The sequence below is a fragment of the Caretta caretta genome, chromosome 7, assembly GCF_965140235.1.
Source record: "Caretta caretta isolate rCarCar2 chromosome 7, rCarCar1.hap1, whole genome shotgun sequence".
Taxonomy (NCBI): domain Eukaryota; kingdom Metazoa; phylum Chordata; order Testudines; family Cheloniidae; genus Caretta; species Caretta caretta.
This window is the reverse complement of record NC_134212.1, coordinates 105933596-105948174: the sequence shown is the minus strand read 5'-3', so window position 1 is coordinate 105948174 and position 14579 is coordinate 105933596. Positions and strand designations below refer to the sequence as shown.

Below are 14579 nucleotides of genomic sequence, written 5' to 3'. Positions count from 1 at the left end.
TGCCCTATGACTTGCCTGACTAGTTACATCCCACAGACAACACATTTTAGGGAATAAGTACACCAGAAACAAACTTGACATAGCTGCGGCAATTTATAAGTAACAGGGAATGTTGGAAGCTTTCAGTGCTACAATATTCCCATATTTTACGAATATGTCAACTTACCCTCAAATATTCTTGATATTCCGTTGTTGGTTTTGCTTACATGAAGAGTTACCACCATTTTTAGTAACTTTCAGAGAAGCAGAAAAGAGAAAGGAGGGGCACAAAGAGTCAGACTTTAAGGCCAGAAGGGACCACCAGATCCTCTGGTATGACCTCCTGTATATCACAGGCCACCAACACCACCCAGCACACACACACTAAACCCAACAACCAAAATTAGCCCGACGTATTACAGTCCACAGGAAACTAGACTGTTATGAGCCATAGGCAGAGATTAGAAGGGACCAAGGTGGCCCTGTGCCCAAGGTCCCCCACATTGGCAGGGAAATAATTAAGTGCAATATAGACAGAAAATCCTGGCAAGTGACCTGCATCCACACTCTGCAGAGGAAGGCAACCTTCCCCACCCGTCAAAGTCACTGCCATTCTGACCTAGGGGAAAATTCCTTCCCAACCCCACATATGGCGATCAGTTAGACACTAAGTATGGGGGCCACGCAACCAAGAGAATGTTCAGTGCCACCTCAGAGCCCTGCACCCCGACCCCGTCCAATGTCCATCTCCAGCTGTGACCACCCCTGGTGTTCAGAGGAAGGAGACAAAAAAATCCCAGAATACATTGGGGGGAAATTCCTTCCTGACCACTGCAGGTGTTCAGCTGAAATCCTGAGCTTTTTGGCACATAAGTGAAGCCCCAGGTCTGTTGAGTCCTGGCCCCTACCATCACAAATAACCCCATCATCTAATTGCATTCATAAATTTGTCCAGCTCTCTCTTAAAACAAACCAAGGCTTTGATATTTGTGATTATGAACTTCCCATTAACATAGCTCATGTACTATATGGTAGGGAAGATATTTTTGCCCTTGCAATACTGGGATGCTGCTGTCTCCTTTGGTAAATTTTAATGCCCATTTCTCTCATTGCCACCACTTCTAGGAATGACATTGCAGTGCCAGAAAAGCTGACCATTTGGTGCTGCTCTCCCTGTGTGAATGGGCAGCAAAGAACTCAGGGAAAGTTCCCGGGATCAGGAAAGCACAATGGTGGTATAAAGTTGCCGTAGCCTCCCTTCACCCTGGCCTGCAAGTTTTCATAGAATCATAGAATATCAGGGTTGGAAGGGACCCCAGAAGGTCATCTAGTCCAACCCCCTGCTTGAAGCAGGACCAATTCCCAGTTAAATCATCCCAGCCAGGGCTTTGTCAAGCCTGACCTTAAAAACCTCTAAGGAAGGAGATTCTACCACCTCCCTAGGTAATGCATTCCAGTGTTTCACCACCCTCTTAGTGAAAAAGTTTTTCCTAATATCCAATCTAAACCTCCCCCACTGCAACTTGAGACCATTACTCCTCGTTCTGTCATCTGCTACCATTGAGAACAGTCTAGAGCCATCCTCTTTGGAACCCCCTTTCAGGTAGTTGAAAGCAGCTATCAAATCCCCCCTCATTCTTCTCTTCTGCAGGCTAAACAATCCCAGCTCCCTCAGCCTCTCCTCATAAGTCATGTGTTCTAGACCCCTAATCATTTTTGTTGCCCTTCGCTGGACTCTCTCCAATTTATCCACATCCTTCTTGTAGTGTGGGGCCCAAAACTGGACACAGTACTCCAGATGAGGCCTCACCGATGTCGAATAGAGGGGGACGATCACGTCCCTCGATCTGCTCGCTATGCCCCTACTTATACATCCCAAAATGCCATTGGCCTTCTTGGCAACAAGGGCACACTGCTGACTCATATCCAGCTTCTCATCCACTGTCACCCCTAGGTCCTTTTCCGCAGAACTGCTGCCTAGCCATTCGGTCCCTAGTCTGTAGCGGTGCATTGGATTCTTCCATCCTAAGTGCAGGACCCTGCACTTATCCCTATTGAACCTCCTCAGATTTCTTTTGGCCCAATCCTCCAATTTGTCTAGGTCCTTCTGTATCCTATCCCTCCCCTCCAGCGTATCTACCACTCCTCCCAGTTTAGTATCATCCGCAAATTTGCTGAGAGTGCAATCCACACCATCCTCCAGATCATTTATGAAGATATTGAACAAAACCGTCCCCAGGGAACCAGCACCAGGGAACGTGGGTGGGATAAGAGCTGCTACTTTGGCTTTATGTCTCCAGATGATTCCCTAGACTTGGGTGAACCTCCTGTGACTGGCTCCGGCAGATTAAAGGCTGCTGCACCAGTAGAGCACCGCTGGGATTGTCTGGAATGCAATTTAAGATTGAGCTTCACTATGCTGGGATGACTGACCTATGAATTGTCTGAGTCTCTTCTGGATATTCCAACATTCAGAACAGTTTGCTTAAGTAATGTTATATTTTTGGCACAGAGAGCTTCTAAATGAAACTTTGGCTTGGAGCATAAAAAAAATGTAAAGAACACAAGAAAAGGGTTTTGCTTTTTTTTTTTTTTTTTTTTAATTTCAAGGGCGAGCAAAGCTGAGTCTGTACTTCAGAACACAGTGCTCATGTCAGCTTGCTGAGTGGATGTCAACTATCATTCTATTTGTCCCTGGTAACATTTTACATCATCTATCAATTATGAAAAGAAAGAAAAGGCTGAGAATTCAAGCTCCATTTGCGTGCTGGAGTTGTTAATTGCAGTGTCCCAGTAAATCCATTTTGATTTCCATAAGGGTAGGCTTACAATACAGTTTACAAAGAATGATAGGCCTGAGTCAAATCTTTTGGAGGTTTCGAATCTGATCCTGGATCCAGGTTTGAGCTTTGTAGACGCCGTCCCTCACTTTTATGGGATAATCTCAATCCACCATTCAAAAGTGGGTGTGGGGAGAGAGGTTCACAATCCGGATCTGACATTTGTGGTTAAGGCACATCTACATTTTTTAGTATATTTTGAACTTTTTCCCTTAATTGACGGATGTTTTAGGAAGACACTGACAGTAAAGCAAGGCTGTAAAACTGTCAGCATAATATAGGCTCTCTCTGAAGAGGTGAACATAAATATAATTGCTGGAAAAGCATGAACTAGTTGGTTTTCAAGTGTTCACATTCCAAAGAGTGTCATTTCCCAGCACACTGTAGTGAGTCATGCACTCAGATGGTTTACAGTAAAAATCAGTGCGTTAAAGGCAGGAGATACTTGGCCTAGCCCAACACTCCCTCAAGCGTAACTTCCATAGAAATCAAGGGGAATGGACTCAAGGAGGAAGATTGTTTTGTTTCCTGAAGCATATACAAGGAGGTAAAAGAAATGAGGTTGAAGAGCAAAGGACCTGGAGACTCCCTCCAGGACCTTTCTTCAGGGCCAAACAAAATATTGGAAACCTAATTTAATCAGCAACTATTCACTAGGAATGCAATATTTTCCATCTCCATGAATGAGAAGCGACTGAATAGACATAGTGAGAGAGAAATTTAGGTTCATACACCTACATGTGAAAATATTTTAAAAACTGAAAGAAAAAAAAACCCCGCAACTTTTTAACACCACCTTAGGACTCTGGGAGGAGGGAGCAGAGATCAGATACATGTTACTCCCAGTGCTGATCTGAATCTCCATGCTAGTAATAGAAGTTCATAGTATGCCCATGCTGTAAATTCCCATAAATATAAGGAAGGCTGGATTTCTCAAGATATTATAAAGCCTTTTTCTGCTAGATCATTGATTCAATTCCACCTGAGGTCTGTAATAACTGCAAATCATGACAGCCTGCTGGAGTTTGGTAGCTTTCATGAAATCAACTGGAATATCAGTTCAGGTCACAGTGGACAAACATCCATAATACAGAAACCACACTCACAATTAGCATTTGGCTGTTCCAGTCTTACATACGTTGAGGTGAGACCTCCAGATCAGATTTAAGGCATATTGGTATGGCAGAATGGGAAATATTTCACTGTTCCTGTTCTGGAGAGACAGTTCTTAATCTAGCACCATTCTTAAAGCATCAAACTCTTAGTTTTAAATGAAAATATACCTTGTTCTTTTATAAATTATAAAAATATCTTGGGCTTCATTCTCATTTACACTAAGGTGCCATTAAACATCACTCCAAAGAGGAATACCTACTGTAAGGGCCCTTTTACTGCCGGAGTGGTGTTAAAAGAGGCCTTAATGGAAATGAGAATTAGGCTCCTTACCTTACATTGTAGCTCACTTCATCCCACACTAACACGGTGTGGTTCCTTGTCTCCATCTTTTCGCACATGCTGTGCTAACGTAGTTTATTTCAGCATGCCATTTCATAACCAGCGCAGCATCTAGACATTTCACAGCAATATCTTCAATATAATTTGTAATTTAATTTAAATGTGACTGGAGAAAGTAGCAGCTAAACCAAGAATTCCAAAAGGTACTTTAGAAACTTTACACGTACTTTCTCTGAAGACTTCATAGCCCCTTCGACTTTCATAGCCACCATCTGGCATCTTCTCATTCCCTTTCTTGTTTTTCTCACCTTTCTTGTTGCCATTTTTAGCTGTAGGATGAAAAGAAAAACAAGTTTTACTTTTTGTCCACTGTCAAGTGTATTTAACAATGGCTAACTACACAGTGAATAAAACAGTTTGCTTCTGTAGGATGGCATTCCAATCCTTCCAATGCAGCAGATGTTTAGAATATCCTGTTATTCTTTTCCCAGGTATGAGAACTATAGAAATATGGGTGCAAGGAATCAGAAGTGTCCTTTTCTTTGCTGCAGTATGAAGGAACCAGATATGCATTTCTTTCTTGCACAAATGGAATTCATTTTTTAATGTCTACACATGCTCCAGTGACAGTTTATTGCTCAATCCTCCTCATCATTTGATCAAACATATAAGGGCCCCATCCAACACCTACTGAAGTGAACAGAAAGACTCCCCTGGACTTTAATGGAGTTGGATCAGACCTTAAAAGGGGTGAGTATATTTAATCTGCAGTGATCCAACATCTTCACAGACCACCACCAATATTCTAACCCAAGGCAAGAATGCTCCCAAAGCTGGTGAGCACAAAAGCAGCACTGTTCTGCACCTATATTCTGATTTGTTGCAGTGTCCTCCATGCACAACCCTTCTCATCTCCATGCAGTTTATTCCTGCCAGGAGAATGAATAGTATGTTTGGTTCGGTTTGCATAGAGGTAATTTGTAAATCAGGAGACAGGCTGACTATGACCATCTGCAGAGAACATTCAACAATCCCATCCCAACAGAAAAGAAGCCTGAAAACACTGTACAACTCTTTATGGCATATCCCCTCTTAATTGTTTTTAAATATACACCCACTCTGTTAGGCTTTTGATATTAGTGCAATACTCCAGATTGTCCAAGAGTGGTTCTATGGAGAGAGTAAAGGGGCAAATTTAGTGCTCTATTTCTCATCTGGCTTTGTGCCACTACAGTGATTAATTCTCTTTCTGTCCACGTGTATCTGAGCTGGCCAAATGCTCCACAGAGCTCTCCACCTGAATTTTAAAATGAACTCATGTCAGCCATGCATGGACTCCTTTTATGTCTACTTTCCATGAAGGTCCAGAAAGTGGAATGTTAAGCTCTCACATTCACATATTCATACAAGGAATTATATAGATTATATGGCAATAGATGCAGCTTCACACAACAGGGAGACACTGCTCACCAGGGCCTTTGCATGGGACATTAAAATGAGCCAGATAACTATCTGATGCATCCTTTGAGTACAGGACAGCACATGCACAAGCAGCTCCTCTGTGTGAATATGATGAGAGAAAAATCAAATTTAAACTCTGCACTAGACGACAAATCTTTCAGTAGCCTAATTATCACAAGGACGATGTGTCAGGCACCACTTGGGGTTCCAGGTGGATGGGAGGGTGAAGTCTCAAAAACTTACCTAACGTTTCCTGAGATTTTACTGAATGATATCAGCTTTGTGAACTAACTAAAACAGCAATTCTGCAGGCTATGAAGAAGCAACAAATTATATAGTCATTTTTACTTTAAATGTCTGGACTGATAAATTGTTAATCAAGGGAAATTTTCCACGATTTCATTGCGATCCAATTTTTGGTTATTTTCTCAGTATCCAGGAAGTTGGCTATGTCCATTTCACAAGCAAGAAGGAGCAAACAGTCCAATCAGCCTTCAGGAAGTGAGCGGCAAGTGGTGGAATGTATTTAAGTAGACAGAAAGAGAGGGGTGGGTCCCGCAGCTGTGTTTGCAGGATTGGAGCCATGAGATATGTGTGTGTGTGACTGGGGTGAAGGTGGTTGGGGATGACTAGAATCAGGGGCTGGCATAGAGTCTGTGGGGGACCAGGAACTGGAGTTCGGCGGGGGGGGGGGGGGGGTATTTGGGGGAGGGGCAGAGTGGGATCGGAGGGTTTGGGGGGAGGAGATCCTGGCAAATGGAGAAGATTGGGGTAGATGCCCCTGGGGGAGAGATAAAGGGCTAGAATTGGGTGGGTCAAGGGTGGGGCAGGGGGAATGGGCCTTACCAGATCTGATCCTGAGGCACAAAGTTGAATTGTTGGCTGGGGTTGTTGTTTTTCTGATTCATGCCCCCACGCTGCGCTAGCATCCTGTGGTGGCCAGTCTGGGCCTTTCAATCTGGCCAGATGCCTGGGACTGAGCCAGCCTGGCGCCAAGCCGTGCCTCCTCAGATGTTGTTAGGCGACAGCAGCAGAGCTTGGGCTCTTGAGTGGGGCCTGGGCAGGCTGCACAGTAAAAAAGGGTCTGGCAGTGATAATGCCATTCCCCCCCACCGCCCTCCAATCCGCAGAACCAGCATCCCCAGAACCAGCTCCGAGTCCTCAGCATCCCCTCTGCCCCCCCCCCCCCAGGCAGAATGCACAGAGACCTAGTGGCAGGACCACCCTAGTCAGCTGGCACCAGTAGCAGCCTGAGCTCCTCCCCCACTGTTCTCCAGGGGCATGGGGAGACCACCTACCAGCTTGGCACTGCACTGCCTCGGAGGCTGCAGCAGCAGCTGAATTCCCAGCTGGAGGACAAAATTTTACCGAATGTGTTGGCAGCAAGCGGGGGCTTCATCCCGCTCTGCCCCTGCCCTCCTTGTGGCACCCCTGTCTGTGTATCCCACAAAGAAAAAGGACTTCTTCACTACAGGTGCCAGCTTCCTCCGGGCCACAGGGGTGCCCTGCCCCCACCCACCCCCTTCCCCCAAGCCTTCATGCCCACCCCACCTCTTCCCGCCCCTGCTCCACTCCCACCCGTCCTCTTCCCACCCAGTTCCATCCCCTCCTCCAAGCGTGCCCCATCCCTGCTCCTTTCCCTCCCCCCCAGCACCTGCTGCATGCCACAGAACAGCTGATCTCAGCGGGCAGGATGCACGGGGAGGGAGCGGGAAGAGTTGATTGGCGGGGCTGCCGGGAAGCACTGGGAGGGGGGCGCTGGCTGCCAGTGGTGCTAAGCACCCACTAATTTTTTTATGTGGGTGTTCCAACCCTAGCAGACCCATGGAGTCAGCGCCTATGTTCTTCGCTTTTTATACAAATCACCTAATGCTGCTTATATCTTGCTCCCTCACCATAAATTGCTACCTCTCGCTGAGAGAATCAAAGCTCACATGGCTTCTTGAAGTCCTCCTCCCAAACCTTAGAATTACACTCATCCAATCAGAGAACAGAAACAATAGCATGTGATTTATCTGACCAATCACAACTAAAAAGATCAGGTTGAATTTTTAATCTGGGCTACTAGATATTGCTGCCAAACTGTTCAAATTCAATCCATCATGCATGCAAATCCTCTCTTATTTCCTTTGAAAAAGTAGTACATTGACATAATGAATAAACTGGAGCAAATCATAATCCATCTACCAGCATTCCAGAAGCAGATTCAATCTCATGCTTATCTCTCTCCAGTCTATTAATGAAATCTTGATTTTTTTTTAAAAGGCCCTTTTCTCACCTCAGATCAGTTTGGATATAGAGCTGTTATCCAAGGTAATGTGCTAAAACGTGTTGAATCCTTTCCAAAGGAACACACCCAACAGCTGGCTGAATCTGAATACAAGCAAGACAGTGGTGATGCTGGTGGGCAGAGGGAAGCATTTGGAGGAGTTTGCAGCTACAGCACATTCTTCTTTGGTTGAAGGTACTCATCCACATTTGGTCAATTCAGTTCATGATCAAGGAATACTCTTGGATTCCTCACTGATGCTAAGTTCTCACAAAGCAACATCTGTGAGTAATGCTTTCTATCGTCTCGTGTTGGCTAGGAGACTGCCCCGTCCTGGCAGATGATGGCCTGACCTCAGTTATTCATGCCTTCACTTCTTGGCTGGACTACAGCACTGCAGTATTCCTGGGCATGAAGCCTTCAGCACCTAGGAAACTCCAATTGATACAGAACTCTGCAGAGCATCTCCTCAGCAACACAGGCTACCCGCAAGAACTTCAGACTTGTTCTCTACTCTCTACACTGATTTCCCATAGAATTTCAAATCAAGTTCAAGGTCTCAGTCCTTATACTTGTCCCAGGCCATAGAGTGCTTTGAACATATCTAAAAAACCAAATGAAACTCTGAGTTGAAGACTGTGATCAACAACTACACCCCTCTGGCACAAAGGAAGGTAAATAAAGGTAAAGCTTGTTTGTGCAGGAGTCAACACTCTCTTTGGGGCTGATCCGAGACTTTGGAATAAATTCCCTCAGGAACTAAAGACCATCACAAACCGCATCACCTTTCTATTCAAGTGCAAGCCATGCTTTTTTGACTTGCCTCCCCTAACACACACATAGCAATGTGAATATTTATTTAAAAAACTACCAAAACAAGACACTCCACTACACATTTGTACCCCTGGGGAGAGGACGAGAGAAGAACAAATGAGAGTTATGTAGTCATGTTGCTTAATGCATTACTGGAAGATGCTCAGATATTACAGCCATGAATGTGGTGTAAGAACAGATATAGAATAGAATCCACTGAAGCCGATGAGACTAGCTGATTTCAGTGGGCTTTGGATCAGGTCATAAATAAGCAAGAATGGATTAGAAAATACAAATCCACTTGTGATGGGATCTGTCAATCCAACCTTTTACTTTCCAAGGATTACATGGTACAGCTGAATTTATAAGAGTCATAAGGGAGGCAAAGGGCAGGATGAGATTGATGTATTGTTATGTAACTCAAGTGCTCGCAAATACTGCTTTAATAAAAAATAAATCCACAGCATAATCCTGGGTTTGCCCACCTAAAGTCAATGGGAGACTTGCCCGTTGCCTTGAATGGAAATGAATTTGTACTTATATTAATACTTCACAATGTAAACCCGCTGCATTCAAGCCATCAACAGTAATTAGCTTAAATTAATCAAGTACATGTCATATGCAATTTGCTGTAGCCTTTACACAGTTATGATTTTAGTCCAACTTTAATTCAAAGTTAGCACTGATCACTACCAGCTGCCCAGCCACAGGGCAGATCACACGTTCCCATTCCTCTGCCTTTCTTTATTCCAGCCAAGATCCAGTCTATTGTTTGCTACACCATATAATTAATCCAACATGCCCCTGCTTCCACTAAGCTTCACAAAAAAGGAGCATTTTGTTTACTGTATGTCCATTGATTTAATCTCTATTCAATGTAAAAGTGTTTGTTCATATATATAAATATATACATACTTACACACACCTCCACACCTATTTACAGTTAGGTTCATAATTATTAGTTAAGCACCAATCAATCATGAGCTCAGCATGATCTGTACCTTTATAAGGCCAATTTTTCAAAATTGGGTGTGCAATTCTAGGCACCTACATTTGTATTTTGGCACTTATGTAAGTGACTTGGTTTTCAGAGGTGCTGAAAACCAACAGCTTTAATTTATTTTAATGGTACTAATCCATGTAGCACTGCACTGGATGGTGTTTTAGATTTAACCTACATAATTGCTGGATCATGCTATAGTGCCTTGGATAGTTATTTTGTGTAGATTACAGACAGAGCAGCTAGTGCCATCTATCGTTAAGGTTCTACAATACTTCCCAGTATAAGATCCCTTTCTTCAGTTGCTTATAACTTTGCCAGTCCTTAGGCGTTCAGGTTGAGCTTCAACATGTTGGGTGTCTGCCTTAGGCTGAATTATTTTGGGTAGTTTCAGTTGAAATGTTTCAGACATTCCAGAGCATGAGTAAGAGGAAAATGTGTTTTTTCCCCACGTAAAAAAAAATAAAAAAATCTTATGACAAATTTATTTAAGCTGTTCTAGAGCCTCCACGCTTTGGAGCAGGGACTTGAAATTTGTCAGAGAGCCACGCGGGTGTCGGGGATGTGCCCTTTGCTGTCACCCTGAAAAAAATGCTCAAATATGGCTATGCTAGAAGTCTTTGAAAAATTTCAATTCACACATGCACAGCAGAGACTTCTTAGAGGTTGGCAGCTCAATTTCTCTGCACTGAACATGGTCCAGTCCAGGGCTGAAAGGGCTGAGCAGGACTTTCCCTGTAATTACTTCAGGCTGCGTGGCACCAATCATCAAAACCAAGGACAAGGAAATTGTCCCTCATGCTCTCAGTGCCCAGGTAGCGAGGAGGAGGAAGCCATCTGACTGAAATGCAGAAGAAACAGGAGGTGGATATGGGAGGAAGCAGGTAGGGTTGGCACAAGGAATCTGGAGGTGGAAGACTGGGAACCAGGGAGGTAAGAATGAGAGATGGAGACTGGAAGAGGAGGCCTGGGAGGAGAGGAGATTGGGAACAACTGGGACCAGCATGGGGATACCGAGACTGGGAGCTTGTGGGGGCAGAGAGACTGAGACTTGGTCACGGAGCTGAGACTGGCTGGTCAAGGAGAGAGAAACTGGAATGAGGAGACTAAGATTGGCTAGGTGAGGGGATGGGTATTGGGAGGAGCCAGGGATGAGGGGGTGGACACTAGGATGAGAAACTGGAGGGAGGAACAAGAATGGCACAAGGACAGCATGGAGGGGACAAGGGCACCAACATTTCCAATTCTCACCATTCCTCAACAAATGTGTGTGGAATGTATCTCATATCCCCCTCTAGTACTGGTCCACATAGAAGATGACCACCTAATACTGCTGCCAGTTACTCCCTTAGTTCAAGTGGCAGAAGTCTGTATGGTAGATCTAAAGGCTCCAGCCCACCTGATGAATCATGTGGGTGTCAATGCAATGCCATAGCATGGAATTTCTGTTTTTACAGTTTGCTTTTTTAAAAAACCTAGGAAATTACAAAGAAAAACTATATTAAAAGAACATTAAAGTTGGGACACCAAGTGCTCAAAAGTTAGGAAATGCACCCTTATGGCATGAGGTCGCTCTGCAGACCCCTTTTCATCAATCTCACCCCTCTCCAGGGCTCCACAACTAAACTCACAACAGATCACTCTTGCAGGCCCTTCTGCAGGGCTTTATTTATTTTCTAAAACAAACAAAAATGAAAACATTAAGCAGTTACCCTTCTGACCTTAGTCTCTGCTCCTAAGGCTACTGCCAGGCCTCCTGTCTCCGGCAGACCCTGCCATTCCTTCCTTTCTCTGCAGTTTCTTCAGCTTCCTCAGACCCTCTGCCCCCCTTCCTTGTACTCTTTATCAGCTGATCTTCATTCAAATGTGACTCCTTAGTAACTGGGATTGGAGGGGCCCAGGCCTCTGGCCCTTAAAGGGACAAGCCACCCTGTTACAGCCATTAATTCAGTCCCCTTGTGAATATGCATTATGAGAGTCTTTAATTGCATGATCACATACTATTTGTTTTCCACAGGACCCCTACCTTATTAACCCCACAGGAGGGACCTGTCCTGGGAATGAATCAGTGTGGTGTAAAGGGGGTTGCTATCTGTAGGACTCCGTCCTCATTTGTTGCAGAAGTTGGAAAGTGTGTGAATGAGGAAGGAGATTGCAGGAAGAGAAGAGAATCAAATTCTAACCCTGCCTTTGCCACAGAGCTCCTGAGTGATGCTGGGCTTTCTGGAGTATGTTTGCAGCTGTGCTGCTAGGAAAGTTGGGGGAAAGCCAGCAGGGAGCTTGGAGGCAGTATGGAGCTACAGAGCCTCCATGGAGATGGCTCAGGACTTGCTAGATCACCTGAGCGCTAGCTCTTGGAGAATCAACTGATTTAGTGTTATGAGCTGCCTATCACCTCCTCACCAAACTTCACCAAGGGAAGACTTTTCAGTAAATTCTACAAGTGCAAGCATGCAAAGTTTCTAGACACCCATTTGGTCAAAGGGGATAATGTGGCTGTACATATGTGGGGCTTCTTACATACCTGCTGGAGTCCAAAGAGCTGTGAACTGAACCCTGTACACAAACAGGGGACACTGCACCTCAGGGGGAACTCTCCTGCCTCCCGCCCCCCACAGAAAATGGGAGGAAAGACAGTGCATGCACTACCAGATAAGCTGAATCAGCACATCCCAGAGATACCCTGCCAGTGCCATCTGCTTTTGAACTTTCTGTCTAGCTGCTGATCCCCAGTGGAGCACCAGGTTATAAGTTTCTTGTACCACTGCTACCCTCACCCAGGCAGACTCTATGCCACTAGAGTCCTCTGCCCTGGGCTGTACCTGCAGCTAAGATCTGCTGGCCCTCTAACAATTTTCAACACTGCAGAAATGGTAAATTTGGGGCATAACTTATAAAAAGCTGTTTTCAATTTTTTCTTGATCAGAAAGTAACTACGTGTAAAACTGGTAAAAATCAAACTGCAACCCTTAATTTAATATCACCTATATGCAATTGGGAAGAGTTAATGCCACTGTGAAAACCTTATTTCTCCAATTTGCTGTGATGTGGGTGTCTTTAATTTGGAAATTTTGTGCCATATCCCATAGTACTTAAGGATACAAAATTCCTACTGAAGCCAATGGGAGTTTTGCCTGAGTGAGGGCTTTGGCCCTTAATTTTATAAGACTGTTGCTTACTTCGTGAAATAATTTCGATTTCAAATTTCCTCCAAAGAAATTAAACAAGACAAATGCAATCGGAGAATGCTTGTAGAATAAACTGCCGAGCCACCTTAGTGTAACTGTGTCAAAATAGAAACCACTCTACTGTGCTTACTGACCAGAGTTTTGGGAACGACAGTAATGTGTAGGTTTCCAATAGCTTGTCTTCTCTCAGCCAAAGACATTACATGTAATAACTGAAGTGATGGACGATATGGCTGTCTTTTAATTTATTTATTAAATTATGTATTAGTACCTCCTAATAATTAAAATTAATCCCCCTAGTAACTGATCTCTCTGAAGGAATATCCCTGTTTACATTTCTTCCATGGGAGGGCTTTAAAGTGAAATCTGACAGTGATTCACCTGTTCAAAGGTGAAGAACATTTAGAGTTAAAATGACCAGGGGTACAATAAGAAATCATCATAAGACAGACAAAACAGATCTTACCATGGAGTGAGTCTCTCTTCATTTGATTGCAAAAATGTAGTTTCAGCAAGCAGCCAAATGTGAAATATGATAAGAAGGGAAGTTTATGCACCAGCTGGAGTCTCATTTGATTAATGAAATGCAGGGTTTTTGAAAGCTCTTAATGTGACAGGTGAGAGGGAAAGGGTAAAAGTGCATGTGAGATTTCCAAAGAGCTGAAAAGCTTGGTGTTAGAAATTAGTATATGTCATCATCCCCAGCACATTTATTATTATTACTATCAGTATTAGAGTATTAATTTATGTTAAAAGTCAGAGTCAGTTTGAGACTCAACAGAGCTCTTAAAGTTTGGAGGAAGAGGTGGAAAGTTACCTGGTGGAATCTCGAGAATGGATTTTTCTTTTTTGTTGCCTTTCTTCTGTTTTAACTCTTTCTTGCCCGGTCTGAACCTTGGGGACTCCTCTGCCTCTGCAACGGGGGCTGTTTCTTCCTGTCCAGGTTGCTCTGTGAAAGGGGAAAATTCCTCATCGGGACCTGGATAGGAATAATAATGATCCCTGTTTATAATCTCCTGCAGGTAATAATCCTGATCCTCCACAGGCAAAGCCTGGGATAAATCCCCAAGCAGTGCTAACCCAAAGGCACAGAGAGCAAGACAGAGCTGAGACGAACAGGAGCCTTTCTTGCTAAGGGGAATCATTTTTTTAAAGCAGCACAAAAGCTCCACTATGTGTCCCAGATCCTTATTCAGCAGATAGGAAAAACAGCAAGCCTTGGTCACTGGTGAATTCCAGGACTTGTGGAGGGATAAAGAGTCCAGTCTGAGATAAGTGCTTCTGCTTAGACTTGTTTGCAAAAGTTGCAAGTAGTGCAGTGAGAGAGAGAGGACTGAGGAGGGAGGGAGGCAGGAGCCCGAGGTGCATGTGATCATAGGACTCACCAGCCAGACACATATACAGACACACAGGGGGAAGAGAGAGAGAGAGAGAGAGAGAGAGAGAGAGCTCTGCTTTGCCAGCACTTGGCAGGTGTGACTCTCCAGAACCCTCTGTCTTGCTTTCTTTCTTGCTTTCTGTTTCCCTCTCTTTCTTTCCCTTCAAAAACAAGGGTTACAAGACACAGTTTTCAG

At 44.2% G+C, this 14579-nt stretch overlaps 1 protein-coding gene across 4 annotated transcripts in view; it reads right to left on the bottom strand.

Moving 5' to 3' along the window:
- CPXM2 (carboxypeptidase X, M14 family member 2) overlaps positions 1 to 14357 on the bottom strand; it is a 106365-nt gene extending 92008 nt beyond the window's left edge. For 2 of the 4 annotated variants that reach the window (XM_075131034.1, XM_048858724.2), the window contains exons 1-2: positions 11539 to 11656; positions 4502 to 4603 (exon numbers count right to left, since the gene is read on the bottom strand). In XM_075131034.1, coding sequence (XP_074987135.1) covers positions 4502 to 4597 — 96 coding nt within the window. In that variant the 5' untranslated portion in view covers positions 4598 to 4603; positions 11539 to 11656. Of the gene's footprint in view, positions 1 to 4501; positions 4604 to 11538; positions 11657 to 13822 lie in introns of those variants that run through there. The other 2 variants (XM_048858723.2, XM_075131033.1) reach the window with 2 other exon arrangements.
- Between the last annotated feature and the right edge of the window lie 222 nt (positions 14358 to 14579).